Raw genomic sequence first — 17,708 nt, 5'->3', positions numbered from 1 at the left:
ACCCCCTTTCTGGCCCCTTTTCGTTGCGGGGGCTGGCCACGTGCCGTTCTCATTCGGCCGTTTCTGGTTTTCCTGTTTTTCCTGCTGCTGCTGCACTTGCAACAGCAGCCAAAAAACCTTGACATTAAGCAGCGTCGTCGACGAGGCACAAAATCCTGCAATTGTGTGGAAATCGTCCTGCAAAAAAGGCGCTGTACTTGAGCTGTCCAAGCCACATATTTGTGCTTCGAAAAAACCGGGTTCCTTTAAATTGACATTATTACCAATTTTTGATTATTTTCACAGGCATAAAGCCAATATTAAAAATAAAAATCATTGCAATAACCCACTTCTAAACTTCAATACCAATATAGTTGGCTAGAAGAAATTACCTGTCTATATTATTACACATATTGATATATGTATATTTCAGATATATTTCTGATGAATACGACCATCTTAGACAATAGCAATTCGTTAAATATTTGATATCTATATCTTGTTCCTATGACAACTCAGATTAATTACTGGACGTATACGTTCATACTTATGCATATGTAAAGTTCGCAATAATCAATCAAAATGTGCTCCTAAATCGTTTGTGCGCCATCAATTAGTCGGCAGTTATTTTCGGTGACCCCGACATACGAGTGAGTGTAATTGAAATACATGGATGTTCGGTTGCCACAATTGCAATTGAATGCTACAGTTGTTGCTGTTGCCCTGACAAAAGCATAATAACAAAAACACAGATGTTCCGTCAGCAGGTTGCATTTCGAAGAGAGCAGCGGGAGAGGGAAACTCTCTCTTCTCGCGTCGTGCGCAGTGCGCAGGACGTGCAGCACGGCAACACTGGCCATGGAAGTGCGACAAATGTGTGCGGTGGAAGTCCGTTTGTTTATTCGCTTGCGGAACGCGTTTCTCGACGGTTGGTTCGGTCGCAAAGCGGAAGTGCTGGCGCAACGTGCAACATCCGGCGGCAAAGCAGCAAAATGCCAACACAATAAAATCAAAAAGGAACCTGTAAACACACACCTCCAAAGATATATAGTTAAATCATAAAAAAAAATTTACAAAATTATAAATATATAAAAAGTATAGCCGAAATTAGTGTGCGCTTGTTGATCAAATCAAGAATTAAAATAGTATATTGAAAATAATCAAAAATTGTCAAGTGCTTTTCGAAAGTATAAATATCTTAATTAAAACCGTGTTAGACCCCCATTTCGAAATCGATTACAAAGGGTCGAAAAGTTTGTGAAACCGATTCGTAAGTGCCCAAAGAAGTAAAACCCCCTCCGCCAACCTTTCACCTTTCTTTGTGTGCCACATTCTCCTTATGTGTGCCGGTGTGAGTGTTTATGTATGTTAATTAAATTACCGTTATGTGTGCTTACCACAGCAACACACTTACACACAAAAACCAGCTCTATCGCAGTAATTATAAAAAAAACAAAAGAAAAACAAGAATAATACAAAAAACAACAATTACAAAGGCCACTGAAAATCCATTTCCCATTTCCTTGGGCTCCCCCCCCCCGCATTTCCTCTCTACTTTCCCCACTCATCATCGCATGTTTTGCCCGCCCTGACACTTGGGGCATATTTCTGTGTTAACTGGGCTGTGCGTGTGTTTATTACTGCGACTACGGCCATTGGCACGTACATCGGACGGAGTACCCTCAATTCGACGCCCATGTCCTTGCCATGTGCCCTCCTCATACACGCCCCTGCTGGGCACTACTCACAGTTATTAAGCGTCTTATGGCAACTCTCAAAGCGGCCCATAAGTATGCTATAGTTTTTGCTATTCTGCTGAAGAGTTAACTCAGGAATACTTGGAGAAAATTGTAGTACATGAATACATTACATGATAAATATATAAAATAAAATATTTTCATAATCTTTTAAATGGGCAACAACAATAAATTCGCATAAAATAAACCACTATGAATTGTAATGTTCAAAATTTCTGTTGTACTGCAATAAAAAAGAGATTTTAGGTTTTAATGTATGGGCAACTTAATTCGGTACTGGCATTAACCTATCAAAGAGTGTGACGTTTCTCTTCGTGTAGGAGCAGCAGGTGCATTTCACTCAGAATTTCAGGTGATAGCAGTGAGCTTCTGACCAGAAATCAATAGAAAATCAAGCTTTACGCTTATGGATCTAGTTGGGGGTTAGTCAGTCGCCTGCTGCAGCCATATACATACGTCGTTATTGCCCTTTGTTACATTTACCATTTGAGCCACTTTTATGTTCGGCCCTTTGCACATCAAATTGATGATAAATTGCAAATTGCGACCATAAAATCCCCAGAGAGTTATTGAAAAATTTCAGCGAAGAGGTCGTAAGGAACCGATGAAAAGGTATAGCATTTCATATTTATGGTATTTCCTGCCAGCATTTCATTTCAATATTAGGAAAGCAATAGGTATAAAAATGCTCGTGTAGATTAATAAATGTTTTGGAGAAAACCTACCTTGAATGCGAGTACTTTTTTAATTGGCATTAATATTATAAAATACATATTTATTCAAAAGAAATTTATTTTTTCTTTGAGCTAAAGAATCGATCAGTGTGACAACTTATTTTACAAGTTGTTTAAGCTTATTAGTTAAGAAAACCCAATTTTATAGTTTGACAAATGACATTGGCCACCAAATTGCGATTTGCTGTACAGTTTTCCAGCCAGTTTCTTGCACTTTCAAATGTTTGATCTATGCAATCCATCGTTGCAGGGCAAGTTAGACTGAAAGCTTTTTGGAGTCATTATCCCGTATTTCAATTAAGGGCGAAAAAAATTCGCGCTCCACACATAGAACACCAAATTGTACGCTGGCGATGGTCTGGCTCAATTAAACGACAGCGAGTCCTTCGCTGGTCGGAGTTGAGAGGACGAATTCAGAGGATTTCCCGGTATAAGGGATACGGGTGGTGACATCTTCAAATGGCACATGCCCGTATGCAAATTGCGCCATAATCTCCACTGAGCGTTGGGCATTGAGTCGTCGCCTATTGATTATCAGTTTTGCATACTAATATGCCCAAGTTGGCAGTGCATTGAAATCGAGCCAAATAAAGTGACAAGCTCCGTGTCCCACTGTTTGTTTCTGCCCGTCCCTGTCGCTCCTATCGCCTCTTTCGTCCCTTTCGCACGTTTGCCATGGCAGCTGTCAGGGGGGGGGGGGGGTTCCCCTCGCTTGAATGTGTGCGATGTGTCCGGGCTTAAGTAGCTTTATGTGTCTGGATGTGTGAGTTTTGTGTGGTTATAACATTTTTTTTTGTTTTTCGCTTTTCTCGGTTTTCGATTTTCACCACGGTATTTCCACGAAAAGTTGTTTTTCCTTTCGATTCTGCTTTTTTGCTGGCATTTTTTGCTTAACCTTATCGAGTGAACTACAAAAACGAAGAAAAATAGTAACTACAAAATATTTAGATACAGTATAGGTGGTCATTTCTTCATATAGAAAATAGGGCTATTTTACATCTATCTGAACTTGAGTTTAAAGGATATTTTTCGAAAAAAAAAGCTATTTAAAGTTTCTTTCCCCTTACTTAATGTTTGTTGAGAAGTGTCGTCAACGGTGCCATTGTTTTATTATCACTCCGTAGTTCCCTTTTTTTTAGGTGGGTTCTATCACATTACGTATACGCATTTAGTTCCAATTTTTGCCTCTCGTTCCGTGGGCTTCGCTTTATTTTTATCGCCTTGCGTGTGTAAGCGAGTTTTGCTTGTGCCTTAGTGTGTTACTGTGTTTGCATTGCCAGTGGCGGCCTTTTTTTTGCTTCCGCTTTTCCTCGACTGTTTTCCACTTGCTTGTGTATTTCCGCTGTAGTCATAATGGGAAACAGCTGATAGTACACGCCCCCTCACATCGTCCCCTAATCGAGCCCTTTTCTCCAGGGACACAAACAGAGGGCGGAGCGGCCATAAAAGAGTTCTGTTAATGGGCGTGTTTTTTGGGTCTTCCATAGTACATCTGCTGTTTATATGGGGCCCGTTCTTGTTGCGAAGTGCTGGAACATTGATTTAAGTTGTGCTTTTGAAACACCAAAACTCATCCCAGGACTTAGACCTCAAACCCAAACCAAGATTTCGGACACCTGCCACAAGCAATGCTGCAATGTAACACATGTTATAAAACATGTTCATCTCGGACAGTTTTCGAAATTTGATATTTTCAAAACTGGACATGGGCAAAAAAACCAATTGGTGGGCAAACTTCTTGCTTCAAATTCCAAATATTATATATGTATATATACTTATATTTTTCCGAACCCAGCTTCTTTAAGCTGGACAATCCGGCCTAAACAATCAATCAACTCACAATCCATAACATTTTGCGCGAAACATAAAACAACACACAATGATTTCGATGAGCAGACTTTGGGCAGCTGTCAGTTGGCATTAAAAGTTGTTTGGATGGCGTATTATAATTGCATTTGGTCATTTTTATTTGGAAAATTGGAGTTCCAACGGGAAGAGGGAGACCGGCAGAGGCAGAAGTAAGTGATTTATGGTGGGAAGAACGCATGGCACACAGAGCGTATGATAAATGTCTGCAACGAGCTAAATTTGTTAGGGATGGAAATGAAATTACAGAAGTGCTCAAAGCAAACTCAAAAGGAAACAAAAACAGGCACGCATAGACACAGTAAAAATAAGATTAATTTATTAAAATGGAAAATACTGTTTAATAATTAAAATAAGTAATCATAAACATATGGCGCACTTACAAGAGCTCAACAACGACTAATGCATATTTAACTTTATATAATTTTACTTTAATTTAAAGACAGGATCAAATATGTAGGAAATTTCGTCATTTCCTTTTAAAATATGAGATTAAAAAGATGTTTGTATAGTTTAATTGTAAATGTATTTGTGTGTGTATAATCATTATTACAATATCTACCATTTTAATTGAAACTTCGTAAAAAGCTTTTAGTATTACGTTATTATTTTTGTCCGTGCATCCACACACACATTTGCAATATTAATGATGCTGCTGCTTATGTAAATTGAAAGCAAAAAGGAAACCGCAGAGCATCATCATCATCATCTGCATCAGCATCAGCATCATCATCAACTATAAAACTGTTTTTATTCTACCATTTTCAGCGGAATCAGAGCCACCGAAAAGAAAGTAAGGCAAACAAACGATATGCGTATAGGCCGGGCCAAAAAGGACAAGATAACAAATCCCCCAGCAGCACTTAAGGCATAAATCTCAAACTCAATCAACCATCTGAGGCTGAGAAAGAGAAAGGAACAGGTCCAAAAGACAGAGACAAACGATCTAAGTGGCTGCCTTTCATCTGGATATTGGGACAAAGTCGGCAGCCGAATAGGGAGCAGGATAAAAAGGAGCAGGGGCAGAAAGAGGAGCACCATCGTCATCCTGCATGTTGATTTCAGTTGAAATTGCGACCGCAACGAAGGACAAACAGTAGAAAGCTTTCAAGGACGTAACATGGCCAGGTAAGTCGATTTTGGCCTTCTACACATATATTTTGCCGGCAATTTATATATGTATATTCGCTCGCCTGTCAAAATACATTTCCAGTTCAATGCAAACGAAAGCGAAGAAAGAAATCGCATTTATCATTAGTCGAAATAAATGACAATGTGCCGTAGTTCTCGATATTTTTGGGGTACTTTTTGGTAAATGATAAAAGTGAATGGCTTTCACTTGCTTTTCGTTGTGGGAGCACATGTAACCGGCGAGAAAAATGTGCACCTGTTCACTAGAGACATTAAATGTGAGAGCTTTGATATAAATCCTTTGTTATCCATTTAGTGATAGACTGCTTAAAGTATTATTCACTTCCTATTTATTAGAAAGCTAGTGTTGTGTAAGTAAGAAAAACAACAAGCTTTCTTGCAAACTTTATTATTCATTTAATTGCAACTAACACGAAATTCTTGGTACCCTAAAGATCAATTTTTAGTAGTGCTGCATTTGTAATAACCTTACGACGTTATCAATGATTGTTCGCTTACAATTCCTGTCCATCTGACCAATTTTAACCAAATAATTTTAAAATTTTTATCCAGTTATCAGATATTTTGTGAAAACGTGAGCGTATTATTATTATGTATTATAGGGTATGCTGAAGAAATCTAATCTTAGAATCTAAATGTAAATGTAATCCTATTTTCGCCTTCCCGATATTTTTAAGTTATAAAAAAGAAATTTTCCCAAGTCCTGGTTCTAACCGGAACCACGTTTTAGAATTATATGGGTTTACAGCCCCGATATCTATTTAAAGATTTTGAGGCGAATTGTTAATTTATTTAGATATAATTACAAAAATAAACAAAAAAACCAATAGGTTTAAATATTTAAAAATTTTTTGTGGACTTTGGAGCATTTCCTTATTGATCGAAGATCAAACATCGGTCTGCTGGTGTAGGTTCTTACCACGAATTCTGATTGTAATATACTTAATATATGTAATATATGTTATTAACGGAATAAGAGTTATAGGATAACTTACTTGGCAATGAGCAGTTGATGGGTGCTGCGCTTAAAAATAAGCAGGACAAATAAAATGATACCAAAACCATAATGTATTTGTTGGATTATTATACCGAAAATGTCCCAAAAAGTGGAATTCACTTCTATCAACAAAAAAATGATCAGTATCCAAGCTACGCCCATAATACCGGAAATCCGCAGAAACAATAGGTACCTAAGGAGGGCAATGGAATTTTAAATCAAAGAATAAAAAGCTCCAAGCGTTAAGAAACTTACAACTCAAAATTTAAAAAATTTACAGTAACACAAGTCTCGTTCCTATCTGGTCGTTTTGTTAAATTGTGGAGATTTCTTTTTGTTTTCATAATGTGTTTGATAGTCAGAACGAACATAATTATATTAATGGCACACATGATCGCATAGGGCACAAAATAATAAACCCAGGAAGACCGCTTACAATCTGAGAATTGGAGTAAATATATGAATTAAATTAATACATTAAATGTCTTCCCCAATCGAAACGTACCATCCACCGAGCATCTACTAAAACCAACTAAGGGCAACCAGTTCCATTTCCTGAGATCCTCTTCCCAAAATTGATTAATCGAAATGATGATTCCGAGTGGTATAGCAGATATCCCGTAGGCAAAAGTACTGTAAAAGACGAACTGATCGCGATTTTCTTGGCTAACGACAGATGTGATTTTCTTCCATATGCAATAGCTGATTATGGAGAACCAAACAGAATTGGCAAAATCAAAGAAGAACATGATATAACCTGCGGAAAATAAAGTCAGTTTTTCCTTCATTTTCAATGCCTTATCTTATTAAAAAAAATATGTATATTAAACCACTAACCTGTCAGTGAGCAAAAGTCATCCAACAATCGTAGTTCATCCATAAGCCAGATTAGATAGTCAAGAAATAGGCAGAATACGCAACTCATTACGCACTTTCCAAAGTCATTTCGTAGTTCTTTTACAAAAAGATAAATGCCGAATATGATGATATAGCATATTATGGAACCAGATGCAACTGAAGAAAACTCTTAGAGTTAAGGGATTTACTGAAAGATTTTTTTATAGACATAGCCTTACGCTCGAAAGCTCCTGGACTCTCTATCGATGAAAACTTGTGTGATATAATCCATATGGTTTCTGGGAAGTCCGAGTAAATCTGATGCGGATAAAAGCAATATTCTTCTTTGGTCTGTATACTCTGATCAGAGTGAATGTATATGGTTCCGTTCTGAAATTATTACGAATTATTCTGTCTTGCCTAAGAGACAGGAAAATGTAGGATATACCTTGTACAACGTGTACTCATCTCTTCTCAGGCCCATCATTTCATCGATATCCCAGAACGATGTTATTAGCAGTGTTTGATTGTTGAAATATAGGGCCTCTGTCGAATTATCATCGAGTCTTATGTTCAAATCAAGTTTTGTCCGGAAGAGATGCTCCTTAAAACTACATCCGCCATTGGCCATCATATTTTTCCGGGGGCAACAAATCGGAATGCAATGCCACAGATCATCTTCATCGTTAGAATTGTCATCATCACTTTTTACACATGAATCCTCTTCAGTTTTATTTGAGTCTGTATTAACGGCTTGAAATTGTAACAAGATTAAAACAAGAAATGTACCAAGCAATTGAAGTTTCATTTATGAGCTGAATACGTTCAGTGTGAGTATCCAAACTAGATTGACTCTCTATAAATAATTTTTATAATTTTTATAGCTTTATTTCTAATCCAATCTTCTGATTAGGGAACTCGTACTGATATCCGTGTTCCCTAAGGGACTTGTTTTCGAATATGTTTGAAAAGTTTTACATATGTAATTGGAACTGCGATAATATTTTCAAACGAGTTCAAATTTTGGAATTCGGAGAATTTAGCATTGAAGAACATTTGGAAACTTCCCCAATGGGTTCGAACATATCGAGATAAGAAATATATTTTATCTACTACTATTGTATAAAATGCGTGGCAACAATTTTGGTTTATGAAGAGAATTCATAATGAATATACGATACGATCTTTCATACACATAAAATGGCTACACATTTTCAATCTTTAATTAAGATTTAAACAGGATTTTCACAATTATTACTTTAGTTATGAATGGGCAAAGCAGTGGCAAACTAAAGAGATTTCGCAGGACATGCAAGGACACAGCTGCCAATGATGGCTAATAGTTAGCAATGGCCCTGGCCATAAGTTTTACGACAGCTAATGTGCGATCCCATGTCCTGGCCAAGTGTTGGGCCTAATGACGGTCCTTCGACGGTTTGCCGTTCGCAGTTAGCGGAGTTTCACTGCCGCCACTTAAGGGCGATTTGTTGTTGGTCCCAGGCCTTGTTGCTACTACATTGCCACCCTTTTCTAAGGCTTCTACACTTTAAAAAAATATTTTAATTATTTTTTTTTCATAATTCGGTATACAGAATAGTTAAATAAATGATGTATTTTGATAAGATACAACATTTTGTTAGGTAATTCATTAACCATATCTTTTAAAAAAGGGGTATTTAAAATATGCATTAAATTTTGGTTTTTCGAGTGCATTAGGCCCTCATTATCGCCGCTACAACGACGTTCAGTGTGCAGCAAGGAAACAATGGAAAAATTTCAAGCGGATATGGATACATTTCCGGCGCGTGCTAAGTACGCACCAGCGAAAAGACAATGAGGAATTGTTTGTCATTAATTTAATTCCACTAAGGAAGACGTGCACAGTACACATGCATTAAAATGGCGTCTCGGTTTTAAATTTCATTCGCTCCACCCATTAACATGGGAGTGTTTTGTCAGTCGAGTTCGTCCTCCAGTGAGAAGGCAAAAACAAATAATTTCAGGAGCTGAACAAAAGTTTGCAGGATGAGAGCGGTGGCATTATAACTAAGTAATACAAATGATCCCAGTTGGTGAGCTGAATATTGTTTTCATCCGATGCCAGATGGATTTCCGCAGATTTTATTGAGACCTAAACTGCGTAAGTTTCACTTTAAACAGTTGAAAAATTTCAGTTTAAAAATTGTACTTTTATCTTAAGTGTTAGCCTGTGTTTAACAATATTACGCATACGACTAGTTGGAACACCTGAGAAACAAATAAAAATGTCTTGTCATTCAAAGCGGATGTTATAAACCATTGCAGTCACTCTTCTAATACATACGTTAAATCGCATTAAATTTGCCAAAGGGAAGGGGAAAAGCCACAGGTGAGCAGGGACTAATAGGAAACTGACGCCATCATCTCATGTGCTCCTGTTCGCAATTTTGATTGGCCACTGCACAACAATGTGGCTAATCTTCCTTATGGCCCCTGATCCCCATCCCTCACCTGCTTTTCACCTGTGTGCGAATTGCGTCAGAGCCAAGATTAATGGGTTTTCATGTAGGGCTTCTTCCATTGGGTTTTCATTTGTTTACTTTTGTCATTGATTCGGTTTTGTTTCATTTTTTGCTTCACTGGCTCTGCTTTTTTGTTTCGGTTTTAAAATGATATTAGGTACTTACTTTTGGGATGTCATTTTGATAATGTCAACTCATGAGAAGCTAAAATGTCCTGGTCTTTTTATAACAGATGTCATTTCGTTTGATGATGGTTTTTGAAATATTTACGAAACAGCTATACAAAATGCTTAAAACCACTGAGAATGTTTTGGTAGTGCAAAAAGTTAAATTAATTTAAAGAAAATTTGTGCAAGGGAAAGTTCGTAAAGGGGAATTAAAAATCGATGGGACACACAAGAATTTTTCATTTGAGCTTTCCATTTTGAGTTCAGTAAAGTGAGCATTACATTCTCTTGATTGGATTTTAAATTCGAATCGGTTGCGATTTGTTGGCTAACAAAAAAGGAGCAGCTCATTCAGCCGTAAATTCTTCTGCTGGTTTTCCTACTATTTGACCTTGTTATTTATACATATATATATGAGTATGTACATATATATACGTGTATTTTTGGGAGTGTGCGAGTGCTTCAGAATGTGTGTGTGCTGTTGCGGACTTCAGTTGTCGCTTTGATTAGGCCTTCTGCAGAAACGTGCCCAATCCTTTTCACTCTACTTGATTTCAGTTGACGTTCAATTCGCCGCATATTCTTGCTAGTTCATTAGCAAAAGCCTGCCAGAGTTGCCACCCCCTTCCAACCCACCTTATGCATAGCGAAAATTGTGTTTTGCTAGCAATTCCATTTGGCTGTGTTGGTCATTCTTATGGCGGTTTTTATGTCATGACCAACAACAATTAACGCTTATGTCGCCGGGGGACTTCATTTCCACCCCTTTTTCCCAGGGTTGTTGGGTCGCACCTTGAAGCGAAATATGGGGAAATAAAAGAGAAAACGCCATACTCGAGTTCCTCGACTTCTAGATACCTGTTACTCAACTAAAAGTAGTTTGAACTTTCAAATAAGTGTCCTGAGATAAAACCCCCAACCCATAACTAATTTAACAAAACATTTTTAAGCTGCTAGTTGGCTTCAAACATAATTTTGGGTTATGGAGTTTAGTTTCTGGCATATTAGAGTGATACTTTGAGTCTATCATCGCGGACAGACAGAAGGTCAGGTGATCGAGCTTAAACCACTGTTACATACTTATCAACAAACCGAATATACCCTTTGCTCTACAAGTATAGGGTATAATGAGGGAAAAAGTCGGCGCCAGCGAAGCCTTAGCAAAGTTTATAGTCAACTTTTTTAGCTGCGAATGGAGCAAAACTTTTAAAGGCAAACTTAAATGAGCAAGGACACAATAATCCCTTGGCTCTTGCAGCTTCAAATGAGCCATCAAAGGAAAGTTGAAGCCAAGTCGGGACTTTCGGCCTTGATTGCCAGTTTGGCCCCCAAAAGTCTGGCTTCAATGCCATGGCCCCCCCACAACTGATAAATAATTCTCTTTTTGTGGTAAAATAATTTCAGGCTTTTTGAGTGTAGCCACATTATTTTTGGTTTGAATAAAAAACCCCACTGACTTATAAATAAATTAAGACGTAACGTTCTATATACTTATGTATATATATATAAGTAAGTTATTAACTACCTTAAGGGTATCGCATTACAGAAGTGCAGTCAACTGAGTGGCGAGGTGTGAACATTTGAAAGCGTTACAAATCTATGAATGATCGCCTAGCATTCATTAACAGGCAATTATTACTGTTGGCCCAATTAAATGCAATTAATCGGTGAAATAATTGCAAACGATTAAAATCGCTAGCCGACACTTGACTGGCTTATTGGGGCAAAAGCGTTAAAATGCGAAGCCGTGCGGATAACTTTAAATGGCCACCCAGAACTCCATCCATTTGGAGCTCAGACGGCGGAGGTCTGTCCTTGCATACAAAGCAACTCATTATGGGGCACAACAAATTGTGGCAAACATTTCAGAACGTAATTTCTCTAGATTCCAATCGTTTTTCCGCAGTCCTGGCAACCATTCCGTGGTGGAAAACTCTGTGGTGTGAAGGGGGGCGGCGGCGGATGGTTGGATGTTATTTGTCTTGAGCTTTGCGGCGACATTTTATCAAGCTTAGGTGCGCGGGTCCAGTCGGAAAAGCAGGGGAGCAGCTTTTCCAGCCATTTGAGTTATTTAAACTGCGCTTGCGGTTAAATTAACGCGATTTATATGAATTTATCGTCGCCCGCACACAGATTTTCACGAGATTTTCCTCCTGGCTTTTTCCTGTCTTAGTTAACTTGTTTCCCTTTGTGAGCGCGCACATTTTTGCCTTTTGTTTGTCTCTGCTCTTGGCCAAAAAATGAGTTTTTCCGCGGCAGATTTTTCTATTCATTTTCTTTTTTTTTTTTGGGATTTGCATGCTCCCAGCGTGATTTCTGGCTTTATTGCCGTGCCAGTCGACCCCGAAAAACCCCTTCCATATTTCCTACTCGTCCTTTATATTTTTATTTTTTTCCCCCTTGCATTTTGAAGGCGAATCGATTTATTGTTTTTTTCGCTTTATTCTTTTTTTTTTTTACGGTGCGCGCGTGACGAACGCTGACTTTGTTACGTGCTATTACATGTTATTGATCCCCGCCCACCGCCCACTCTATTTGCCTCACTTTTAAACCCTTTGACACTCACATAGTTGCAGCTAATGTGCAAGTTAGAATGTGTTGGTTTAAGCGTTTTTTTTTTTTGGGAAATTAATTCATTGCTTATTAATAACACGCATTTATTTACAAATCAAATTATTCATTTGTCATGACACTTTTTTTAAATAAACAAAATATATATCTTTATTGTCAATATTTGAGTTACAAACTCATGGCTTAGTTGACATAGAAACACATTCAAATTGTGCACGTTCTGAGCTGGTGTTAATAATTATCGCCATATTAATAATATTTGGCGAGTTAGGAAGCAATTATGAATAATAATAGCAAATAAAATGGATATTATGATTTTTCATAATATGAAATATTTAAAATAACTCACGCGGTAATTGCAAATAAATATAGCACAATTGCCATGCATTCAATTAGCAAATAAATCATATGGCTACTTTTTTTTCACCAGTTACGTATTAGCTGAAATTGCTTAATTTTCATACATATGCGACACTACACTATTTGGAATTAAATAATGGCTTAAAACATCTGAATATTTCTAGTAGGCAGGCCAGAAATTTAAAAGCAAACAACTATATTACTATAACTATAAATATTTCCATTCTGCAGGTTTAGAGTCATATTTTACCAATCTGAAACTAATCACCTTCGAAGTTTAAACAGCTGCAGACGTATGAACTCGATAATGAGCGACTCACATGCACTTTTGCCCGACAATTCGCCATGAAAGGCATTAATTTGCCTTTAATTTATAGGTCATTATCCATATCCAATTACGTTGGTCGAATAATAAATCAACGCCAGATTCTGGCGCCTAGATATCTAGATATCGAATTTATTTTTACAGCTGCCGGCGACACATACTCGTAATTAGTGTGTGGCTAGTCTACGTTGGTCGCCAGCTTTAAGTTTTTAGCCCGTGCAGCAGGGCGTATGCGCAATAATTGGATTCGGTGGGCAAATGAATGATTCATTGGGCGGTCAAGATGCTATTTAAACGACACAACCCTTTGCCCGACAGCCTGTTTGCTTAGCCCTCCAAGAGCAGGCAGCTGGAATCGCTCGGAAGATAAACACTGAGGCCGGAGCTACCGAGTTCTAAGCGGCGCAGCATCTTTCAATGGCAGCGACTGCAATCAGCAGGCAGTGCGTCGTCCTCTTTGTCAGGGATAAACAGAGTCCTTGCGGAGGAGGATAGCATCGCATGGGGATCTCTCTAGAAACTGTCCAAACCAAAAGCACATCGAGCAAATCAGAGTGGTGGCTGCTAAAACGCTTGAAAATGGAATGTGCGAATATAAAAAGCATTTACTACTGCCTTTTTTGAATAACAAATTTTATTAATTTAAATATTCTGTTAAAATATTTAACAATACATTATTATTTGTCCTTTCAATACGAGTTATTGTACCCTAAGCATATACAATATTTATCTCTCTGGCTGCGATTTATTCTCTCAGTGTACGCCCAGAGCCGTAATCAGACATGAAAAAGTGAAACAACGGAGAGGCTGGGATTGCCGAGGAAATGAAGTGCGGAGTGTCGTGGATGGGGTATCCATCAGATGTGTCCATCATTCGGTGAATGCCGGGGATTAGTTGTGTTGATGGGATGGCCGATGTCCCACGTCCACTGTCCAATGTACGATGACCAGGAGCCGGTCCTTTCTTTTGTCGTCCAGTGTCCTTTGATTGCTTAGTCTGCTTACAAGCTGGTCAGGTGACTCCGTTGAAAGGAACCTGGAATGACTTAAAGTCCCAGGCTTATGGAAAATTTGAAACGGGATTACAGGGCCCGTGGGTCGATTAACAAAAATAGCTGTCTCGGGCTTTTGGGATATTCCCAAAATAACCAGATTTCATTTAGGGACGCAAAGTTTGGCCATCAAAAGGTTAACTTTTGCAGGAATTTCTGTGTTCGGCTGAACAAATTTTAAATACTTTTGTTCACTATATACATATATATCGAAAATTATGAGGCATACATATGAGAGTTTTCATTTTATTTATCGAAAATCCATCAAATGCGATTTGTACTGGTTTTTCCTTATTCGGCGTTTTCATTACAAATTCTCTTGAACTTTAATGTTTCTGACAGAAGTTGAGAAATTGTTCGCCATATGATCCCACAGCTCCGCTTGAATTTTGGATGCACTGGCTCCCATCCTTTTTGGATAATGACCCCTCGTTCCGTTCCCCTATTTCCCGACCGTTTGTCACTTATCGTGCCACGCGAATTTCTGGTGCTCATTATGGACTCGGCGACACTTTCGCCTGCGAATAATGAAGGGGCTACGTCATTATCGCTTCTGCAGTCATCATCATCAGGAACAAGAGGACCGGTTGGACCACCCACTTTTTTACGCCAGCCTCCCAAAATCCTGCGGCAAGTGTTGATGTTGTTGTTGTTGTTGTTATTCCGCTTGACTTCGAATTTCTGCGGGGGAAGTGCGGAAAATATGGGGGCGCTTGACTCAAATGGAGCTCTGTAATCAACGGGCGGCTGCGAATGAAAGTTGACAGGAGCAAACAGACTGGCAGTGGGTTCGTCCTCGTCCTCGCCATCATCCTTCTGCCATTTCCCTTTCCACTTGCCCATCCGTTTTTCACAGTCCCATTGGACATTTCTTCAATTTTATTGCTGCAATTTGCTGGTAGGAGCAGAGCTCTCTGAATGAAGACTTTGTTTCGATTCCCAGGATGTGATTTTTAACGCACTGAAAAAAGTTAGCAGAAAAATCAGCTAAACGTTTTCCAGATCCTTTTGGTTCTTAATGAGACAAAAGCTTAGCTTATTTTGAAAATATAGGATAGGATATACAAAAAAATTACGGACAAAAGTATGTATTCATTAATATTATTTATTATATAAATATTCATATTTCAAGATTCTTGAATTACAAATTATTTATCTAATCTATTATCTTATTAACTGTAGATTTTTAAAGACTTTATACATTTATGTTTTGAATATTTTCTTCCTGTGTACCTTTTACTATTTAGTTATCTTTCACTTGGCAAACGCAACATGAAAAGGGTCCAATTTATGCTTCAACTCGGGCTTGCCTTTTTTGATTCTGTTTCTGCGCCTTGTTGCTTGTTTTGAGTAATTAAATTCCTAGGCTTCATAATACCCTGAATAATCACCGACAAAATAAAGGAGTCGAAGGACTGTTTGAGGCATAACCAAATTCACAGTCGACTGAACTTAATGGCCACTTAATGAGTTTTTACGGAAAGATCTACGGACTTGAACACCAAAATCCAAACAGGCCATTTAAAAGTTTCATGCATTTTTGATAATTGTAATTTCAGTTCCTTGCCATGACTTTTTGCACAAGAGAACTTTTGAACGTATTGTTTTTATTATATTTTTAACGAACTTTATCAATTACGTTTCGGTTTGAGAAACGGTTTATCGACATATTACAGATTTAAAAAAATTAACTGATTAACTCCCTCAAAGAAAAATAATCAGCTGAAATTGAGTACTTTGGTTTTTTAAATTTTTTTTATTTAATTATATATTTATAGTGCACAATTTGCTGTTCAATGGATATATGTTACATACAAGTAAGCTTTCAAAAGTCCGTAATTCCTTATTAAACTGTTCTTGTTCATATTTTTTAAATACCTATAACATGTTTTTATTGCGTACCTTGCAAGTCCCTCTTGCACACAAAAACCATTTATCTTTAACTGTTGAATCCTATTTAATTTGACATTAGTTAATTTTGATTTAATTCCTACTTGAATTTCCTAAATTTTGCAAGGATACAACTAATTTTTATATTATTTAATTATAATTTTATGTTAACAGAATAAATATATTAAAATTAATTAAAATGCTAACTGATTAACGTTTTTAACAAACCTATAAGACATTTTGAAACTTACATCGAAACACAACTTTTGAAAGGCACTGTTATAAGCAAATGATCACTTCTAAAAAAAGAAATAAAATAACATTAGAACATTGTTGTGAAAGTAATGTTTTTGCGCAATAAATCAAGTAAGAATAGAAATTTGAGATAAAAATAGATTTTCTAGAATTTGTTGTTTTCCAATTTCGAACAGCTGTTTGGGCAGCAGTGTGGCCGCATGCCGCGCTCACCGAAAATCCCGCATGGCACCGATCAAAGGCCACACTGCGCCGACGCTCTCGCTCTCACCAGCACTCATTTCCAATTGGGAGAGCGGGCGAAGCAGTCGGGAAAGCAGCAAAGCGCGTGTAAACAGCAGGGAAGTCGAAATCGCATTTGTGCCTTGTTTTTCTTGGCCAAGTCGAAGAAGTCGCCAGAATTGGCCAGAAAACCGCAGTGCAGCAGAAAACTGCAGAATGCAGAATAAAGCTGACTTATAAGCACCGACAGGTGTGTACGTGTGGGTGTCTCTCGCAAACGAGCGTCAGTGTGTGTGTGTTTGGTGTTCGACAAAAAAATATTGCTCAATGGCCCAAAAAAATGGAATGGGCAAAGAAAATCAAACAGCCCAGAAAATGAGCAGATGAAAAACAACTGCTGGCAAATGAAAACAATTTCCCTAACGTGAAAAGTGCGGTGAAAGTGCAGCGAAAGCCAGTGGAAAGCAAATGCAAATAAATGCTGTTTTTGCGCTCAATTTGAGTTTTTATTTTTGTGAAAGTCTTGTGCTCTTTCTCCCACATCTTCCCCTCTTCTCCGTTCCACGCTGTTCGCATCAATAAACCAACGAAAAATCAAAGAGAGGTGAGTTTTCGCCAAGCTGGAGTCCAAAAATCGTGTAATACCATTTCTGTTGACACTATTATTATATTATGTGCATTATTTTTGTTGTGGAAAAACGAGACAGTTAAAAAATCTCAGGGCGTTGCGAAATTTGTTTCTTCTTTTTTTATTTTGCTTCGTTTTCGTTGCTTCTTATTTGCTTTTATTTTCTCAATGGCCGCCGAGTGTGTTATAAGCAGCTGTGTTAGTGAGAGCGCGAGAGGAGTGCTCTCTCGCGCGGTGGAGCCCATCAGCTGTGTTGTTTTATTTATCACGTTGCTTCCAAAAAAAAAAAAAAACAACAAGAAGGAATAAAAATCACTGGACATACGTATTTTAAGGCCTTGCAAGCCGCTAATTGATTCCCGCCGCTGTTCAAGTTTGTTAGCATTAGCAGGCTGAAAAGGTTTCTCAGCCACTC

At 37.9% G+C, this 17,708-nt stretch overlaps 2 protein-coding genes and 3 long non-coding RNA genes across 6 annotated transcripts in view, besides 1 other annotated feature; 3 read left to right on the top strand and 2 right to left on the bottom strand.

Moving 5' to 3' along the window:
- Nucleotides 1-879: 879 nt before the first annotated feature.
- Nucleotides 880-17,708, top strand: part of CG33144 (uncharacterized protein) — a 58,656-nt gene continuing 41,827 nt past the window's right edge. The window contains exons 1-2 of one of the 2 annotated variants that reach the window (NM_001201975.2): nt 880-1,249; nt 5,105-5,464. The gene's annotated coding sequence lies outside the window, so the exon portion shown is untranslated. Of the gene's footprint in view, nt 1,250-5,104; nt 5,465-16,719; nt 17,270-17,708 lie in introns of those variants that run through there. The other variant, NM_176144.2, reaches the window with a different exon arrangement.
- Nucleotides 4,145-4,277: a mobile genetic element.
- On the bottom strand, nt 6,480-8,130 carry mthl13 (methuselah-like 13; the record flags this gene model as incomplete). The annotated part of the gene is made up of 6 exons (NM_176145.3): nt 6,480-6,678; nt 6,741-6,924; nt 6,991-7,242; nt 7,323-7,499; nt 7,562-7,712; nt 7,771-8,130. The coding sequence occupies 6 exons, from the start codon at nt 8,128-8,130 to the stop codon at nt 6,480-6,482; spliced, it is 1,323 nt and encodes a 440-aa protein (NP_788325.2).
- On the top strand, nt 13,096-13,394 carry lncRNA:CR44301 (long non-coding RNA:CR44301). The gene has a single exon (NR_124508.1). It is a non-coding gene; the product is annotated as a long non-coding RNA:CR44301 (long non-coding RNA).
- On the top strand, nt 13,563-13,875 carry lncRNA:CR44300 (long non-coding RNA:CR44300). The gene has a single exon (NR_124507.1). It is a non-coding gene; the product is annotated as a long non-coding RNA:CR44300 (long non-coding RNA).
- lncRNA:CR44299 (long non-coding RNA:CR44299) lies at nt 13,992-16,694 on the bottom strand. Its single transcript, NR_124506.1, has 2 exons — nt 16,440-16,694; nt 13,992-15,259 (listed from the first exon to the last, which is right to left on the bottom strand). It is a non-coding gene; the product is annotated as a long non-coding RNA:CR44299 (long non-coding RNA).

This window comes from Drosophila melanogaster, chromosome 2R, assembly GCF_000001215.4.
Source record: "Drosophila melanogaster chromosome 2R".
In the NCBI taxonomy this organism is placed as follows: domain Eukaryota; kingdom Metazoa; phylum Arthropoda; class Insecta; order Diptera; family Drosophilidae; genus Drosophila; species Drosophila melanogaster.
This window is presented reverse-complemented; position numbering and strand designations above follow the sequence as displayed.